Consider the following 19789-nt stretch of genomic DNA (forward strand, 5'->3'; position numbering starts at 1 on the left):
TTGAGTGTTATGCTGGGCTTTTCTTGGAGACTACGGACGACTGGGGATGTTTTCAAACCAGCAATAAACTGGAAAGAAACGTCACACAGCCGTAGGCTACGGTTAACGTTTAATATTTAGGAAATATAGATTTATATAGCGTAATACACGTTTATGTTTTAAACCGAATGAATAAGCGGAACGAAACACAGCATTGGAAAGGTGAGCTTTAAGCAAAGTATATGTCTTTTTATTCCATGGGATCATAGGAAAAACCCCAGTTAGTTAGCCATCTGGCTAGTTGGATGGCTAGCCAGCTAGCTAACTTTGACGTAACTGCGTGCGAAAATTGAATGTTTTGCCAATGTGTGGGTTTTTAGTTGTTTGCCACGTGTGTAATACATGTTTGTGTGGAAATGTTCTTTAGTGCTAATGGTTTGTTAGTATTGTGGCAAAGTTCATTTAAAACGAAAGACGTTGTGAATTGTAGTTTATGTGCGCGTTTCAACGAGGGCGAGCTGAGTGACAACTGGCTAGCTAGATTCTACTGGTTGCGGACAGCGCTTGCATTGCTAAGCTAGCTAGTTAGCAAGTAGCGACTGGGGAGGGGGACGGTGATAGGGCGGTCAGAAGGCTTTGTCTACACGGTATTGTTTTGTTCTCTGACTGCATAAATAAAAAGTGTTGTTTGTTGTAAATTTTCAGTCAAATACCTAGCTATTGCTACGTTTCTAAACACGTCCAACTGACAACCTTTCCCCCTGCACGGGAGGTGACGTTTGACAGTGAGCTAGGTCGCATGAGCTATAATGTTAGCTCAGAATTTGAGCGCCCAAGTAACGCAGCTATGCTACACTGTTAGCAAAGGTTAGCAGATGCGTGTTGTTCACTCCACTATGCGTGTTGACCAGATAGCTAGTGAAATAGGAGTGATGTACTATATTGTGGGATATCTACCAAATAAAGTCAGGTCGGATTCAATGACTGTGTCATTGAACCCTTGGTGGGTGTGATGCCCTGTATGGTCAGTATTGGATCCATCATATTGAATATTGTTTAAAGTTAAGAAGGTAAAATATCTGGTGTCAACGTGAGAGAAAAATTAAATTTGCTGTTTCATGGTCTGGACAACACATCTGAAAGTGAATTAAATGTTTAATTGAAGGTGAGGTTTTATAAACCTTGACTGACAATATTAATCTGTTCTAATAATGAAGATACTTGAAGCAGGCTGGCGTCATAAGATGCATGCAGTACTGTGAGAAGTTTGATTAACCCTAGTTTGACCTTTTTTGTGAACCAATTTTCAATACCAGTGAACATGGGCGATATACATTGACTCTTTAACTTAACTGATACTATATCAGCAACCACAGGTTGGCTACTGGCTGTTTTATACAGATTGGCTACTGGCTGTTTTATACCACAGATGGCAATGGCATATTTTCGATTTTTCATTGGAATAAAGTAGAGTATGCAAGTACATAGTTGAATATACTCTATTCCCAGTAAAAGCCCTCTCTGTGTTAGAATTGGAATACATTTACTTGGAGAACACAGGGTACAGAGGTAACCAAACTACCCTAATGTGACTAGCCATCCACTAGCCTCACTGAAATAGGCTAGTGGATGGCTGATGCTCATACTACTGTAATCATTTGGCTATTGGTTCACTCATCACTAGGATGTTGGTCATTATCCCCTCATTGAACTGTGCTTTATGAAATGTAAAGTAACAAGTTGTTGGATACTGTTTCAATTTTATCGATTCCGGTTTTCGAATATGGTTCTTATTGAATCCTGGTTCCGATGTTTTTGGAGAGAAAAAATATAAGAATATGATGTTCTGTTAGCTAGCTCTGATTCTGATGTGCAAATAGACACAGGAGAATATCCATTGATATTTCTGTGAAAAACTGCTTTCTGTATTTATTCAACATTTGTAGGATTATTATCTTATCCTGTAGGCTACTACACTATATAACTACAAAAAGCATCCAAAGTTGATGTCAAATTATGACATGAAGATTATGAAGATTGTCTGTGGCGACAGCTACGCTCTAATCCTCAACATCCATCCATTTCTATTGGCCATATTTCGCCACAAAATATCTTGGAGCTTTCTGAAGTATTAGCAAATTTGCCTTTTTTGTGCCCCACTCTGCCAGTTTGTTTCTTTTTGTAGGGTGTTATTCAATGGAGAGGCACTAGGCTAGAAACCTTTGAGCTGTAAGTCAACCCATCAGCCTGTAGCCATGTGAAGGGCTCAAGCCACAGTGCAGATGAAACCTCTTGGAAATTAGATATTTTATGTACGGAAAAATACCCCCAATGGATCGTAATACCCTTTGGAATAATGTCGAAATCGAAAAAGCGCATCTTATTGAATCTATGGTTGTTGGAAATGTGTTTCTCAATACCCAACCCCTACCCCTGACCTATTGACATGCAGCACTTCATGTTGAGTTCCTCTTTTCTGTGACTTGAATGGATAAGACCTTGGACTGGGAAAGCCCCTTCAAATACAAAATCAGCTCTTGTTTACTACCGCTCGAGTAAGGTCAAAGCAAATACAATCTTGGTGTTAAATCTGTTCAACTGTTAAAGTCCCTTTTAATTTTGCATATTTGAAAGTAGCTTATGAATGTTGTAAAATCTTTCTTCAGTACTGATAAGAAACTTCTAAAAAACTGTTCTATAGCCAGCTGCCTTGAAACTGTATTCTGAATGTCAGAGCTTGTGCAAGCAAAATAGTCATTCATGATATTAAGTGTATGATCTGTGGTTAGCTTTTGCAGGTGAGTATCTGGATCTGTCTCAAAGGCCTAAGTGCAGTGTGTTTGTGTGTGTGTATGTATCAGTGTGTGTGTGGAGTGGGTGGAATCTACTGATTACACAACATGTGCCTGCCTCACCAACAGTAGAATACGTTGTTTTTGTTTGGTAGTAGTGTCTCTTGTCGAGTGTGCTAGTGTCTTATGGCTCCAGGTCATGATGTCGACTATAGAGTTTAGGAGGACCTAGAGTGCCTGTGCTTGTTAGTTTGGATCATTTATTTGCACAAAGACTCAGCTGAAAAAGGGAAAGCGTGCACATGAGTAAAATATGTAGGCTAGTTTTTGTTTGTACATTAGAATATAATTGCTTTCCTTTTCCCCATAGCCTAGTACCCAGTGCAGCTGTAAATATCATTTACCATCAGAGAATGACACAGCAGGCTATGGAGGTCCATCCCTAAATCAAGGTGTCCTGAAGAGGACCGTAGTCAATGTAAGCTGTAAAAGAAGAGATCTGATAGTAAAAATAATATTGCATTGGCCGATTACTTCTGAGTTGTAGAATTTTGGCAAGTGGAGTAAAAAATGTGCAGGTGAAAACATAGCTCTTTTAAAATGTGAAATTTACCTATGCGTGTTTGATTGATCCCGAGTGAAGATGTGCAACAATAACTACGAACTAAGCCATGAGTAATGTAAGGGGAAATTGAACTAGTGACTGAACCCTGTTTGAAACATTGTTTCTGTCAATGTTTTAATACCAGTTGCAAAGACAACACAAAGCCTGTGATCGGATTGACAGACTCATTCGTGATAGGATGTGGCAGGTGCATAGATACAGTCATGTCTGCATGTCTCAATGAAAAGTGTATTATCCAGTGAACCATAACCTGCTTCAAAAGTGCCCTTTTTCCCATATGGGACCTAATAGCTGGCTCCTTTTTAATTTTGTGTCCCAAATGTATAGTAAATCAATAATTATGGCTGTACAGATCAGATTAAAGCCTTCAATGTCTGACAATGTACACACAATAGCCTTGACATTCTGCAAGACTACTAAGGCAACACGACTAGTCAATGCTGTGGGCAAGTTATAAGTTTGACTGTGTAGAAACAGCATTGCCCCTGTGCTTCTAACCTTCGTCCCAATCCCCCTCTTCCTTATTTAACCCATAAGCAGTCAGTAAATGGTTAATTGTTCTCATCCGTTGCGGGTATCTGTGATCATTAACCTACATGTTAGAGCTGCAGTGGCAGGCTTCTTAAGGCTCTCACAGACACTGCTCTGACCAGCTTAATGGGAGATCTTCAATGTGTCAAGGTCTGGGCTGAGCCTCATTTAGTGGCCAGTAAAGTTAACCCTGTTTCTTCCTGGGAGACTCTGTTCTCACATGGCCTGGTGCTGTGTCCTGGGTATGCAAGAAGGATACCAGTGGCGCATAGTCTTATGCTCATTTCACACTGATTGTTTGGGCATGTGGCCACAAAAACTACTTTGGCAGATTCTTTCACACTGGCCAGATTTTCTAAATTTCTTCATGCTAGTAAACACATTTATATTGCTGCTGCTTTTGCAGCATCTGTTGAATAATTGACTCATAGCTAAAGATGCTACAAACTATGCCTCTCATTTTTATTTATGTAGAAACAGGAAGGTGATGAAGAATTTGAAAGTCACAGCCATGTGCAGGCCTAAAAATGACTAAAATGACTTTGCACGTGACTGCATTCCTCTGGTAATAATTGCTGTGGTGATAATTACATTAACCAGTAAAACAAATCACATTCCAGTAGGACTTCATGTGGACGGCAAACTCAGTGGTTAGCCTACCTGCTTTTGCTTCTTAACTGGCTGATTGTTAGAATCAGGTGTGCTAGATTAGGTTTGAAGCAAAAACCGCAGACTTCACTACTCATTTATACGAAATCCTTAGCTATACTTATTCAGCTACAAACATTATTAGGTTTGTCTGGCAGGATCTGCTTGGATGCCAGTAACACCTTTTAATATGCCCCCTAAAATCATGTTTCTCAGAATGCTTTAAATGAGCAGTGAGTCTGTTCCATCCAGGTTTTGGCTTAGTCTGTGTCATGTCCTAAAGTGTATTGATCATATTTATCACATTATCCTATATTGTAAAGTCCCTGTAAACTACGTGGTGGTGGTAAGCTGGCAAAGATAAAACAGGCCAAGCTTAATGGTATAGGGAATTGACCTACAATCTGTAGTGTTGTTAGATCTGAAACAATTCTAAAGGCCCTCTCCTTACATAATAACACATTGGATGTCTGGGTCTTAGAGAGGCTTAATGCTTGGAGTATTATGAATTAATCCAATGGTTTGGTGGTTCTGTCCACTTGCCTTACTGTCCTATTTACTTTGTATTTAATGTCAGCTGTTGGCCTATTCCCTGCACATTACATTTTGTAGACTGAGCACACACACACAAAAAAACCCTGCATAAAGCTAGTGCTTCAGATGTAAGTTGGACATCCTCTCAGTGGCAGAGTGGGCAACACGTGTGACGTGGCTGAACTCAGCCCAGACTGAGTGATTGGACGAAGCATGTTTAGTCTGTTCCTGGTAAGGGTGGTGAGAGGTGAACAGACGCCTTGGGGCATTCTGTATCACTTTTTGTTTGTTTGCTCATGTTGAAATAAACGTCTATTCATGTGGCCCGGTCTTGGTTATTCTTTGTGGTGGCAGACAGGGAAGGAGCTCTGAGTTTTTTCGCAGTTTGAAGTGATTAATCTTTTTTTTTTCAATTCAGTTAGTCATGGAGCTTCAATATCAACACACATGTCTCTGCATTTGTTTGTATCTAGCCTTGGTCCTGTGATGTGTTATAGTAACATAGGGGTCATGCTACACATGACCACTTGTGATATTTGTCTCACTTAAATGGTACGTGTAGCCTACGTGATGATTACTGACCACATAAAGCATAGGACCCCCCCCTCCTTTTCTCCAGCGTAAAAAATAATTGAATGGGACAGTTCTGGGGCAGGAAGCAGATTCAGCGTACATGAATGTGGGCGTATCAACGTGTGTGTGTGTGGGCGTGACGTGTGTTGTGTGAGTGCTTTGGTGACGGCTCAGCCATGGCTGGGTATTGTTTCTCTGCCCTTCTCCATACTCCATAATCAGGCTTTGGCTCCTGGCTTTGTCCTACCGCTCATTAGGGGGTCTGGGAAGGAGGAGTCAGGCGGTGGGGGTGGGGAGCGCTGGAAGAGACCTCCCCCATCATTCAGCCAGGCTGCACACAGGACTGCCAGCACGTGACCTGGTGTTTACTGTCGCATGCGGCGTATTCTGATTCCTCGAGTAGCGTATGGGATTTTGTCGGATTGGGGCTGCTTAAAAAAATTATATTAGAAACGGATATTGTTTGTGGTTAATTTGCTTTACAAATGTGAGTAGGAGAGTGCTTCTGTCTACTTGTACAGCAGCCACATGGAGGGCCAACAGAGATCACATGTAGTTCCCACATGGTCTGGGAGCAGCAGACTGTATTCTTGGAGGCAGGAGTGGTGGTGGTGTACTCTGTGCTGTATCAGGCTGGCTATTCTTAGTCCTCTGCCCCCCCTGTCCCCTCTGCAGTCAGTGGATCAGGTTACCGTACTCTGAGTGCAGTTCCATCTCCCTCGGCTCCACACATCCTCGTCACCAACCTCCTCGCACAACTGCTGCTCACGCAACGGGACACACGTGCGCACACACACACACACACACTCAGTCTCTGGTGCCCTCTGTTCTGATTACCAGATTGTTTCAATGGTGCAGGGAAATGGGTGTTATTGTTTCGGTTAGAGCAGTGAAACACCAGGCTGCATAAAATCTTCTCTTCTTAGCAACGGTTTTCTTTGCTTAGAAATACCTTCAGATGTTTCTTTGAGCATGCTGGTCTAACTGTTAAATGATTCACCAGACCGTTCAAGAAGAGGCCGAGGGAACTGTCCCTTGTGTTGCCTACTTCACATCACGTCTCCTTCCCTGCCTCATTCAACCAGAAGACTTTGGCACAGTTCACCTTCTCCTGCATGCACTTTGCAGCCATACATTCAGTATGTTTAGAATGACATTTCTGGCATGCTGTCGAGGCCTGGCCTGTTTCTATACCCATGCTTTCTTTGATATTCTTTAATGGTGACAGAACTGTATCTAAGGTTGCAAATTGGTTGAAAGTTTCCATGGGAATTCTTATTTGTATTTAGAGAACTTAAAATTCTGGTAATTGACATTGAACAGTCTCCCAAAAATATGTTGAATTTAGCTACAACCTATATTATGACTAAAATAAAAAAAATGGCTTGCTTCAGTAAGTAGCAGTGAAACATTTAGCTAGTCTAGCTAGCTAGCTTCCGACTGAGCTAGCAAAGTTACATACTAGCCAAGATACATATTTAGTTAATGGGCCAATATTATTTTAGTATTTGCTAGTTATTCTAGTACTGTTCTTAACCTTAGACGTGGACACATTCACCCCAGTTATACAATCCAAACTTCCTGAATGCTTGTGCTCATTGGGCTGACTGCGGGCTTAGAGATGCTAAGAACTGTGTCCAGTACATGTGATGTAAGAATGAACTGATCATGTGATGGAAGCATGAACAAGGGCATGCAGTGAATTGCAATAGCCTACTACTGAATCCATAATAGGTAGAGGTGTGTTTTCTCTAAAACGTGCCACAGACTCATTAACTTTCATATAAAAAATATATGGGCCTATTATGACTAAACCAAAGTTCACTGTCCAAAGTCCATTATGACCTTTTTCTTATTTAGCTTGTTGAGTTCATGTACAATGGGGAATAAGCAACACACGGAACACCCTCTGATATCATCACCTACTGTCACCCCAAACAACTCTCTCTGTATGTTGTGGGAGGCCTCAAGACATGATTTGATCTTCCAACAGCTCAAGGTCAATGGCAGTGCTGCTCACAGAGGAGTATGCAGACCGTAGCCGCTCGTGAGAGTAGCGCTCAAGGGATGTGAATGCCAAGCTGGCCACTGCTCAAATACCTCTGTGATTATAGTCCCAGCCTCCTCGCTCATCACTGGGCCAGATTGGAGTCATGTCAGCGTTTGTTTTCTGGGCTCATCCCATGGCATCCGTGCCACTTTTAATACGCTGGTACACTGGCTTTACACACACTCACGCAGAAACCACCCTCTCACTCTCATTCCCTGTGGCCTGGGCCTGCTCATTCTCCCCATCAGCTGTCTGAATGACAATGCTGCATATCTGCTGACTAATGATTCCGCTCGTGCTGGCCGAGCTGATTGAGGAAAAGGCCTGTGTCATGACTGTCTGCCTACATATATAAACTTATAAGCATGTTGGTGTTGAGCTGGGTCGGGCCATGGTTGAATTGTTTTCAGAATGTAGACTATTCTTTTAGTTTGTAATGCCATTTCAAACACAATTATTTGTGGTATGGTTTGACTTTGGAGTACAGATTTTTTGGGTGCCTTTACTCTGTAAAGCCCTGGATGGGCATAGCCTAGTGAACCTAAAATGATTCTCGGCACAATTTCTATGTCGGACTGACGTAAGGAGAATCAGCTTCATGTGCTCCAGGCACGCAGAGGTGGCTGGCTACAGCAGTGTTCCTCTCTGAGGATGAATTTAAAAAGAATTCCGTGCTGCTCTGTGACAGGGTGGAAGGGACTAGCCCCACAGTAGGTCTATTCATACGAGAGGTTAGACGACCATAATCTAGAAGCATTGACCACATCACAAGGACTTCTGGCCAGGCGGATGAGTGGGCTTGTGTGAAGGTGGGAGGTTTCTTTGCATACAGGATCTGTAGAGAGCCCCTAAACCCATGATTCATGTTCTCGTTTTCTCCCGTGAGCTGGCTGTACACAGTAGTTTCAAGAGTCATGGAAATGTCTTCGATTTCCCCTCTGTAATACTGAACTAGTCATGTCTTATTAACAGTATCATTGCTCACTCACTTCAGACCACACACTGAGCACTGTTAAAGTGGTCTATTGTGCACAAAGAGTAGGCCTATAATCTGAATGCTATTTAACCAAAAATGCATGTTTTTGTTTGCTGCATTTCTTTTCTGGGCAGGCCACAGATTTGAGGCGACTTGCGTATTTAAATGCCAGTAGATTATCTAAAGCGTCATTTCATCCCTTGCTTTCTGTTTTGCCCCCTCTGTTTACAGAGCCTCAGAAAGGCGGCCGGGCCACTGAACCACTTAGCTAACACAGAGATGCTTATCTGGCCCTGTCCTCTGTGTTGCAGGTGCATGATGAACCCACTGCAGCAGCTCTGCCTCAGCTAGTCACGCGCCGCACCATGGCCAAACCTGGGAGCGACCGCGATGGAGCCATGGTGGACAAACAGGCGGGGAAGAAGGTAGGTCTTCTCTCTCCCACACACCCACCACGCCTCACACACCACCACGCCTCACACACCACCACGCCTCACACCCACCACGCCTCACACCCACCACGCCTCACACACCACCACACCTCACACCCACCACGCCTCACACACCACCACGCCTCACACCCACCACGCCTCACACCCACCACGCCTCACACCCACCACGCCTCACACACCCACCACGCCTCACACACCCACCACGCCTCACACACCACCACGCCTCACACCCACCACGCCTCACACACCACCACGCCTCACACCCACCACGCCTCACACACCCACCACGCCTCACACACCCACCACGCCTCACACACCCACCACGCCTCACACCCACCACGCCTCACACCCACCACGCCACACACCCACCACGCCACACACCCACCACGCCACACACCCACCACGCCACACACCCACCACGCCTCACACACCCACCACGCCTCACTGTCTGCCACGCTGTCTCCGGCTCAGCCACGGTGGAAACCTCAGAGCACCCAATAGGGTTTCTGTTGACCTTAACCCCACATAGTAGCTCGAATTACCGAAGGAATATTGACTTCCGAGGGGAATTGTGACATTCCCGGTTGTAACAGTTTGGTGTGTGTTACACTGTACGTGTGAGTACAGTATCTGGACACCTTTTATGCCGCTATAGTTCCATCCATGATCTTACCTCATGTTGAACCCTACCCATTGTAGTTTGTCAGTATGGAAGTTTACAGAGTTGTATTAATAGGTCTACTGTTGAAGACTCCATCATTGCTGAAGTTGGTACATTTCAAATGAAAATGATTCTTTGTATTCCAGAGCAAAGATAAGATATCCCCCTTCACCAAGACTCCGAAGCTGGATCGGAGCGAAGTTCTGGGGAAGGAGGGCAAACCCAAGTCTTCCATGAAGCGCAAGCTCTCCTTCACTGCCAGTCCGCCCCGAGCGGAGGAGCGAGACTCCGACACCGGTAAGAGCTGCTCCTGCCTCTGGCCGCCCTTCTAGCACTGCTGGCTTGCAGCCATGGCTCCCCACTGCCCCCTGGTGGCCAGCAGTAGAACCCAGGATCTCCCCTTGCTGATGTAAAACAGGGTTTTATCTGCAGAGACCAGTTACTCTGATGACTTGATGCTTAATAATATTTGTAACAGGATGAGAAGATTTGTTTGCAGCCTCGACAATGCTGTATTAGCTGTTAATAACACGATAATGAAATCATTGCTGGGTTTCGGCACACACTTGTTCATTTGTATTTCAAATAAGTAAAATATGTGTTGATTATTGGATTTCTTAAAAGATATCCTTTAAGATGAGTTTCTGTGGTGGGCCAGACATCATGCCAGGGTTATTGGACCCTAAACCCTATTTATGACAATCGTTTAAGTCACACAGTGTGGTAAGGTTATTCACTTTTTCTACTTCATAAAAGTCAGATCGAAAGGTATCTAATTAAGATCTGTTATGTCATCTGTGAAAGGGAAGCTTTGAGGATTATTTTCGTACTCTATTTCAGCTCGTACTGATCTGAGATCATATTGCAGTGGACCTCAAATGCTTTCATACCCACCCTTCCTGCATCTTGACAACGTTGACTGATTACTTGTAGACCAAATTGCTCTCTGATCTTCTGTCTAATATGTCAGGTTTGATAACATTGGATGGAGTTATATTCGCTCACCAATTCTTTTTTGATAATGGAACCTTAAACAATACTAGATGTAATATTGGGACATACATAGCTTTGCTGCGCCTAAATACTACAGTCAACAGTGCCTCTCGGGTGTTCATTTCCTGTCGGACAAGGACAGGCTACGGCTCCACAGCCCACCTTGGATCTGTACTGTCTCATGTTCTGATGACTCATACCCAAATCTGTGTGCGTGCCTTGTGTCTGCCAGTTCTTTTGTTTAAGTGTTTGTGTGCTTGTCTTTCTGTGTGTGTGTGTGTGAGGGGAAAGCGAGAGAGAGCGAGAGAGCGAGCGCAGGCGTTAATGCAGTGCTTTCCCCTGCTCTCCCTTCCCCCCCTCCCTCCTCTACCCCTCCCCATCCTCTCTGCTTTGCACTGTAGATGACTCAGACCCAGGCCAGTCGAGTGAGACCTGGGGAGAGAGATTAGTGCCTCCCTGCAGGATATACGCAGGTAACTGCTGCAGCCAGCCCAGTCCTCCTTAGTCAAGTCGCTTTTCCTGCAACGCTGTAAAACACACACACACACATACAAGCGCGCGCACACACACACACACACACACACACACGTGTCTCCAACTGCCTCCACTCCTCAGTGGCTCACGCATGTTTGCGGTTAGCGTTCTGATGGAGCGCAGACCCGACGAGCGCTGGATGCACTTGGCTGGCTACTTTTTTCCTTTCCTCCCCCCCTCCCCCCCAAATTGACGTCATGCTAAACCTGTACCTTTTTTTTGTTTGTGCGTGAAACTTGTCTTTCAATTTAGTTTAAAAGGAACAAAGAGAACACGGCGTGATCTGGCTGCTTAGGGGAAATATTGATGACTGTCTGAATATTGCATGTTCTGAATCTATTGTAGATAAAGATGGGCCTGACAAGAAGAAGGTGAAGAAGGAGTCTGGAAGTAAGAAGTCGTCAGCTTCCGCCAACTTATTGTTTGGCTACCCTCTGTCAGAGCGCAAGCAGATGGCCCTCCTGATGCAAATGACTGCGAGAGACAACAGCCCAGGTCTAACTCCACGCTCTCTTCACTTTTCTCAACTTTTCAAGATGTTCGATTGCTATATTAAGAAAGCTTGGAAATTATGACTTACTTTTAATTGAACAGACAATTTGGACAGATTTAGTTCAAATTTAACCTGGCAGGTCCTATGAAATTCATGTTAATGACTCCCCAACATTTTGATCCCATCATATTTTTGTGAGTCTGGTTTTTCTTCCCTCGCTCTGCTTTGTTGAATGCTCAAGTAGTCTGTCTTTTTTGACCCCCTCTCTCCCAGACTCCACTCCGAGTCACCCCTCCCAGACCCCCCCAGTGCAGAAGAAGGCCCCCAGCAGCACCACGTCCAGACAGAAGGACAAGGTCAACAAGAGGAACGAGCGCGGGGAGACGCCCCTGCACATGGCTGCCATCCGCGGCGACGCCAAGCAGGTCAAAGAGCTCATTAGCCTGGGCGCAGATGTCAACGTCAAGGACTTCGCAGGTAAAAAGACAAAAAAGCTTTGGCCTCCAATGAGTTCATGAGAGAAATTCAACCACTCTTGGACATGCATTACATACTGCTTTGTATTCATGCTTCCATTTTTTCTACATACAGGCTGGACTCCCCTTCATGAAGCGTGTAACCTTGGTTACTATGATGTGGCAAAGGTTCTTCTTGCGGCAGGCGCGGAGGTCAACACCCAGGGTCTGGATGATGACACACCCCTCCATGATGCCTCTAGCAGCGGACACAAAAATGTAAGGGTCGAACATGAAAGTTCCTGCAAAATGCACAACGTGGAGGATTACACTTTTATTTTCCCTGCGGCTACAATCATATTACTTTAAAATGCTTCCATACATAATACATGCCTGGAGGATTTCCTCAAAGAAGCAAATTCCAGTATGCAATCCAGACACTTCAGAAGAGACATCTCTTTATAATCTCCTTTTTCCACAAAACATAATTTTGTCCTACTTTCAAAACACAACTTCCAGTTCCTCCACCCACAATGTTTACACTGGCAGGGGTTCCATAAACGAACCACTGACTCCATAATGTTTCATCTAGATCTTGAAGCTGCTGCTCCGCCACGGGGGCAATGCGTTCCAGGCCAACAAGCGTGGGGAGCGGCCGGTGGACGTGGCAGACTCCCTGGAGCTGGAGCAGCTGCTGAAGGGAGAGGTCCCCCTGTCCGACTCGGAGGACAGCTCCTCAGGTAAGCAGGAAACAAGAAGGGCTCTGGACCTGTCCTGCTTCATCTCTTCATCTCTTCCACAGAAAAAAGGTTTTAGTACTTGACACCTGTGCCTCGAAATACAATTTCCTCATTTGAAACTATTGAGAATTGTTGACATTGTTTTCTTAAGATTAAACATGTAAAACCTGTCAAATTTTGTAATTTGTACTTTTTCCCCCCCATCACAACAGAGTCTGAGGATCCTCCCTCTGTAAACCCCTCCAGTGTGGATGACGACATCATGGAGGACTCTGACGCCGATAAAGACTCCGATGACAAACAGACCACCGTCAAGGCCTCGTCTTCCATGTCAGGGCTGGATGAGTACGAGTTCAAGGACGAGGAAGAGGAGGAGGACCTGAGCAAGGCCCTCAATGACCGGCACATCCTGAGGAGGGAGCTGCGGCAGAGGGAAAAGGAGAAGGAGAGGAACCATTTCACGGCCAAGCAGAGCAGCAAAGGCGACGCTTCTGGTCAGTCCAGCAAGTCCAAGAAGCAGAGGACGCAGCGCGTGCTGTGCTGCAGCTCGGACAGCTCTAGTGATGAGATGGAGAACCCTTCAGAGAGGAGGAGCTCCCCTGCCTGCTCCCAAAGCTCCGACGCCAGGAGTAAAAAGGACAACCTAAGCCTTCCAGCTGAACAGAGAGACAAGGGCAAAATGAAGAGGAAGAGTAAAAGCCTCAGCAAAAATAAGGAAAATCAAGAGGATGGCAAAGAGAACAGCAAAGCCCTTGTGTTCTCCGTCGCCACGGTGACAGAAAGCACAGACAAGAGCCGGGACGAAGACTCCTTCAAGATGTCCTTCAGCCCCAAGGATGATTCCTCCGTTCATCTCTTCCATCTGTCATCGGTGAAATCTCCCAAAGTGAACCACAGCCTGATCGACAAACAGTCCACGCCTCTCAAACAGGAAAATGCTAAAATGTGTCTCGCCATTGGGGAAGGCCCCTGTCAAGTGGACGCCGTCAAATATAACCACTACACGGAGCAGGACTACTGCACGGAAAGCACCAGCAGTAAAGGATGCAAACACAAGGAGAAGAGCAAGCATCATCAGAAAGACTTGAATGTGGACGGGGAAGATGGAGGCTCCAGTCCATATAAAGAAGTCGGCATGAGCAACAGCGTAGACAGCGGCGACGGTGCCTTACGGAAGACCGACAAAGACGGCAAAGTGGTCAAAAAGCATAAAATCAAATACAAGGAGAAGGACAAGCATAGGAGGGAATATGAGGCCGAAAGGAGTCGCCACAGACAGAAAGAGGGCAGGAAGGACGGCCACAGGAATCTGGAGTTTGACAGGGAGTTTTGGAAAGAGAACTTTTTCAAAAGCGACGAGAACGATGAACCTCTGCCAGTGAAAAAGGAGCCGGACGGTGGCGGCTCTCCTCAGAAGACCTTGGACGCCTCTCCTGTTAAGGAAGAGCGGGGGCCGAAAGACAAGCACTCCGGTGGCGGCAAGGACAAGAGGCCGAGGGAGGAAAAAGACAAAGCTCTGAAAAAAGAGCGAAAGGAATTCGCCGGTAAAGAGGAGAGGGGAAAGGACGCGAGGCAGAGCGAGCGTGACGAGAGGCCGGACTGCCACGGCTCAGGGCGGATTCCTGAGGAGTCGCTGCATAACACGAGTATGAAAGAGGAGCCGGAAGACAAACCCATAACTGGGATCACAGCTGATCAAGACCAGCTGGAATCCTCAGAAAAAGGCTCACGTGAGAAATATGACAAAAGGCTCCCTGTAAAGGAAAAGGAAGCTGAGAAGTTTGAGAAAAGGCATCCTGACAAGGAGAAGAAGGTCAAAGTCGAGCACTCTGAAAAATCGGAACCACAAAATGTAATGGATCGCCTGAAGGAAAAGGAGAGAATTGCAGGCAGCTTGTCCCACTTACCTGGAGATAAAAATCATAGGGAAAGTGAAAAGCTTAGGTCTATTCCAAAGAAGCACGACGAAAGCAAGAAAATAAAGGACAAGGATAGAAAGAGTGACAGGGAGAGGCAAGAGAGAGAGTACAGTGCGGGGGAACACAGAGAAAAAGACCGGACGAGCTCGGACAAGAGGGGAAAACCTCCAGAGAAGACAATAGATCACATCAAATCTGACCGTTCCAAAGAAAAAGAGTGTGAGAAAAAGAGGAAAGACAAAATGAAGGAAAGCTCTTCATCCTCAAGCTCCAACTTGAAGTTGCTCCTGGAGGAGAAAAAGGGATACGTGTCTGAGAGTGGCAGGTCTGTTTCAACGAAAACCAAGGAGGAGGTTATAAGAACTCCAGAGAAAGAACGGGACCGAAGAGATCGGGACCGGGAGAAAGACTCTGAAAGACACCGAGATCGGGACAAAGAGAGACACAGAGATCGTTCTCAGCCAGGGAAGGTTAGCAAGAGCAAACCCAACGAGGCCGAGGGAGACAGGGCCAAGTCCAAATCCTCCCCCGCAACCAGGGACTCCCGGCCAAAAGAAAAGAGGCTCGTCAACGACGATCTGATGCAGACCAGCTTTGAGCGCATGCTCAGCCTCAAGGACCAGGAGATCGAGCAGTGGCACCGGAAGCACCTTGAGAAGATCAAGCAGAAGGAGCGCGAGAGGATGAAGCAACGTCCCTCGACGACGGATCCAGGAAAGGTCAAGAGCAAAGACAAGGCAAAGACGGAACCGTGCATGAGTAAAGAGCTGCTGCGCTCAAAGAGTTCCGAGAGCTCCGAGCCCCACGGCAGAGAGAAGCCCCTCAAGGACAGCGCCACTTCCAGGACCCTCTCATTAGATGGCAAGAGCCTCTCTGCAGTTAGCGGGAAGATCATAGCTGGTATGGAGAACAGCCTAAGCAGGTCGCCCAGGCCTGAGAGCGAGCGATCAGGCCTCATGTCCAGATCTGTGTCCATGGTCTCGGTTGCCAGCTCTGAAGACTCCTGTCAGGCTACCACGCTAACACCAAGACCGGTAGAGTATGATTCGGATCTCACCCTTGAAGCCTCCGACTCCCAGCCGCCTTTCCTACAGTCTTCCCTCGTCTTGCAGGCCACCCGATCACCTGTCGTCCAAGACAAAGACATCAGTCTTCCTGACGCGACTCAATGTCACCGAACTCCGCTGCCCAGCAGACACACATCCCCGTACCTTAGGGCTATTCTTGACGAGGATGCCAACTCTGCATCAGTGGAGGGTAAACCGTTTGAAAGTCTGCCAAAGGCCATTGTACCTGGTCACACAAATGAGGAGCCTCACACTTCAGAAATCTCTGCCGACACAGAGGAGAGTCATAGTGGTCACAATTTGACACCCCCTAATATACTAAGTGCAAAATCAGATGTCGATGCCAACTCTGAAAGTGAAGTAAACATTCCAGGTGTTCTTCCCCCGCAGGCGTCCGCCTTCAGAGACGTGAAGGAGCCGCTACTTCCTCTGATCAGCTTCTCACAGTCTGACGTTCCACAGCCAGTTGTAGAACACAAAGGGTCTCCTCCAACTGACCACCTTCAAGTGCAGGTGGTCAAGTGTGTCCCTACAGACGGCTCTGTTGATGGAGAGTGCTCTCTAAAGGACCCGCCCTCTGTGGACGTGCCCCTGGTATCAGCAGCATCTCTATCTTCCCAGACTCCACCGTCGTCTAACACTAAAACATCTGCACAGTTGTCTAGGCAACAGAATGAAGCCACTCTTAATGCCAGTGTTGAGATGTTTCTGCCAGCCGAAGCTGATGTAGACCTTCCTGGTCTTGACCAGAAAGACGACACTCCTCCCGAGGGTGGAACCAACAGTGCTGACAGCAGAGAAGTACAAGAGCTCATGGAGAGTGTACCAGCTGGCTGCAGAACCGAGAGGATGAGCAGTCCGCTGCCTTCCACGAGCACCCAGATGCAAGGTGCTAGATCTGAGGAATCCTCTCCCAGCAAAACCACTGTTGAGCCGACACATGCTCAAGAGGACATGGAAATGGACAGCCATGATTGTAAGACATCAAGAGACTCCAGTGATGTGGCAGGGCCTTGCAGCAATCCCCAGGTCGATAACGGTGAACATGTCCGTCCTCCATCTTCCTGTTTGTCTAGTTGTGTTAGCCCTGAACACAAGACCGAGGAAATGACCGACTCGGATGCGCAGTCTATGGAGAGCAGGAGCAGAAACGCTGAGGTAACGACATCCGAGAAGGAGAACTCTTCAGAAGAAGGCCTCTTCATCCCCGAGAGTGGCCCCGAAAGAGCCGAGCCGCCGTGTCCAGAGCCAATGGAGGTGTCCGCTGCAGAAGAGCGGCCAGAACCCTCAGGTGGAGGAGAGCAGAGTCAGAGCGGCGGGCAGCATGCGGCTCACACTGACCTGAGCGGCAGCAGTGCCTCCGGGAGCTCCTCTCCCCAGTCTGGAGACCGAGACTCGGATTCCTCCGGAGCCAAAGCCAAAGTACGCTCGCTGGATGAAGAGATGGACATGCAGGTGACCCATCCCCGCAAGAGGAAGATGCCCAGAATGTCGCTGTCGTCCTCCTCCTCCTCCTCCCAGGCCTGCCCCACCACACAACAGGGGAAGGACAAGTCACAGCAGTCTCTGGCAGCTATAGTGGACTCTGTGAAGTTGGAGGAGATCCAGCCATACCAGACAGAGAGGGCCAACCCCTACTATGATTTCCTTCACATTCGCAAGAAGATCGAAGAGAAGCGTAAAGTACTGTGCAGCGTCATCCCCCAGCCCCCGCAGTATTACGATGAATATGTGACTTTCAATGGGTCCTACCTCCTAGATGGAAACCCACTCAGCAAGCTCTGTATTCCTACAGTGAGTAGGAACGGTTTTCTGACTTTGGGGACCATATGGGAATTAATCAAATGGATGAGCTGTAATTTGTTTACATTTGATTAACTCATTATCTTTGTCTTTGGACAGATAACCCCGCCTCCTTCTTTACCTGACCAATTGAAAGAGATGTTCAAACAACAAGAGGTTGTCCGCATGAAGCTGCGCTTGCAACACAGCATTGAGAGGGTGTGTGTTTTAAATTTGTTCCTGTCTTATCTTTTAATTTCATATAAAACACAACACTTCTCATCACCCTCAAATGTTTTATATTATTTTTGCCTTTTTTCTTTTAGGAAAAATTGATTGTTTCTAATGAGCAAGAGGTGTTACGAGTCCATTACCGGGCAGCAAGAACACTAGCCAATCAGACGCTTCCTTTCAGTGCCTGCACAGTCCTTCTGGATGCTGAAGTGTATAATATGCCTCAGGATGTCCAGGCAAGTGGCATGATGTCACATTCTTTAGAATCAGTAAGTTTAGCACTTGACAATAAAGAATTCGAAAAGTCTGTGTGCTGGGCCTGGGAAATGAGTTTCATGTTTTGTTTGGTTCTCAGGGAGACGATGGCAAAACCTCAGTAAGAGATCGGTTCAATGCAAGGCAGTTCATGTCCTGGTTGCAAGATGTGGACGACAAATTTGATAAACTAAAGGTACAGTATTTTCTGCTTTTTAAACTGCCTTTAAAATGTATTTGTCTGGCACAGGATTATGTCTTAAGCTAAATCAACCATTTTCCTTCTCCCTAGACTTGTCTTTTGATGAGGCAGCAGCATGAGGCTGCAGCTCTTAACGCAGTGCAGCGTCTGGAGTGGCAACTCAAACTGCAGGAGCTGGACCCTGCCACTTACAAGTCCACCAGCATCTTTGAGATCTCAGAGTTCCATATCCCCCTTGTGGAGGTCAACGACGACTTTGACCTCACACCAATATGATCCATTGGCCAGAGGATGATCACCTGTCATTCATCACTGACCAGCAAGGGGACGCTCATATGTTCAAGAAAGAAAAACGTGAAGCACTTAGTCAGGCCATGGGTTTTTGCCAGAAAGCACTTACACATGAGCATTGTACACCAGAGCTCTTATGGTGGAAACGAACAACACCCCCCCACACCAAGATGCCCTGCCCAAAAGTGACAGACTGCATATTGTGTATTGCGTGCAGAGCAGAGGCTGTGGTCACCAAGGCCCAGACCCACACTTAGCCCACGGGCCAGAGGCTGGGGCAGGCAGCGCTGGGAGCTGCTGTCTGGTAGAGTTCCTGGAGAGAAGAGAAGCATGGAAACCACCACATGCCACTACTCACCAAGCAGGGTTACAAATAGAGATTTCAATTCTTCTTTGTTTTTAAGTGAGTGTTCATACAAAATGTACAGACTGTGCTCTTAATTTTTTTTAACTTATTTTATACATACAGATTGTGCATTTGTAAATAGCCATGTAATTATTGTTTTAAACTTGTAAAAAAAATAAGTGATAGATATTTTGATTGTAAACTTTGTTTTGTCTAATGTTTTGATGGACCAAAGTTGTTGTTTTTTTATATTGTGTCCAAATTGTTGATGTTAGTTGTTGTTGTTGTTGGCTTAATCTTAAGCATGTGTTGGATTTTTTTGTTTTTATTTTACTCAGTTTCTTCTTTCCTCATCTGGCGTTCCATAACACAGCTGGTGTTTTTTGACTTGTGATTTCAATGCTGTGCATGCATTGCAGGTTTGTACTTTTTCCGAAAAGCTGTACTGATGATTATTATTGTGAGGTTTACTGGTGTTCCAGCTTTTGCGACATTGTGTTCTGTCCTTTTGCAACACTTTGTGCAGCCTCACTCCTTGTGTTGTCTGTTGTGTCTTGCGCACATTAAAATGTTTGTTGTGGCTTCTAGGAAAAACATACTTTTACAGTTTCAATGTGAGATCACAACAAACCTATTTTTTCAACATATGGCCTTTTG

General features: G+C 46.0%; 1 protein-coding gene across 5 annotated transcripts; it reads left to right on the forward strand.

Moving 5' to 3' along the window:
- The first annotated feature begins 12 nt into the window (after positions 1 to 12).
- On the forward strand, positions 13 to 18848 carry ankrd12 (ankyrin repeat domain 12). 5 transcript variants are annotated; one of them, XM_062481156.1, is made up of 13 exons: positions 13 to 201; positions 9020 to 9133; positions 9968 to 10118; positions 11216 to 11287; positions 11694 to 11843; positions 12115 to 12318; positions 12433 to 12575; positions 12889 to 13105; positions 13249 to 17816; positions 17925 to 18023; positions 18131 to 18278; positions 18398 to 18489; positions 18586 to 18848. In XM_062481156.1, the coding sequence occupies exons 2-13, from the start codon at positions 9074 to 9076 to the stop codon at positions 18769 to 18771; spliced, it is 6090 nt and encodes a 2029-aa protein (XP_062337140.1). In that variant the 5' UTR covers positions 13 to 201; positions 9020 to 9073; the 3' UTR covers positions 18772 to 18848. The 5 variants fall into 5 exon arrangements, with proteins under 5 accessions (XP_062337140.1, XP_062337142.1, XP_062337144.1 ...); XM_062481160.1 differs by having other exon boundaries at positions 14 to 201; positions 12889 to 13036; XM_062481157.1 differs by having other exon boundaries at positions 15 to 201; positions 12889 to 13036; positions 18131 to 18307; positions 18394 to 18489.
- The last annotated feature ends 941 nt before the right edge of the window (positions 18849 to 19789 follow it).

Source organism: Osmerus eperlanus, chromosome 16 (genome assembly GCF_963692335.1).
Source record: "Osmerus eperlanus chromosome 16, fOsmEpe2.1, whole genome shotgun sequence".
In the NCBI taxonomy this organism is placed as follows: domain Eukaryota; kingdom Metazoa; phylum Chordata; class Actinopteri; order Osmeriformes; family Osmeridae; genus Osmerus; species Osmerus eperlanus.

What these genes read in the sequence shown, in the direction of transcription:
- ankrd12 (XM_062481156.1), top strand. Translation starts at nt 9,074, where the DNA reads ATGGCCAAACCTGGGAGCGACCGCGATGGAGCCATGGTGGACAAACAG. An exon ending in GGAGCGAGACTCCGACACCG is followed by an intron (nt 10,119 to 11,215) that starts GTAAGAGCTGCT and finishes TTTGCACTGTAG; the next exon opens with ATGACTCAGACCCAGGCCAG. An exon ending in ATCTCTTCCACAGAAAAAAG is followed by an intron (nt 13,106 to 13,248) that starts GTTTTAGTACTT and finishes CCATCACAACAG; the next exon opens with AGTCTGAGGATCCTCCCTCT.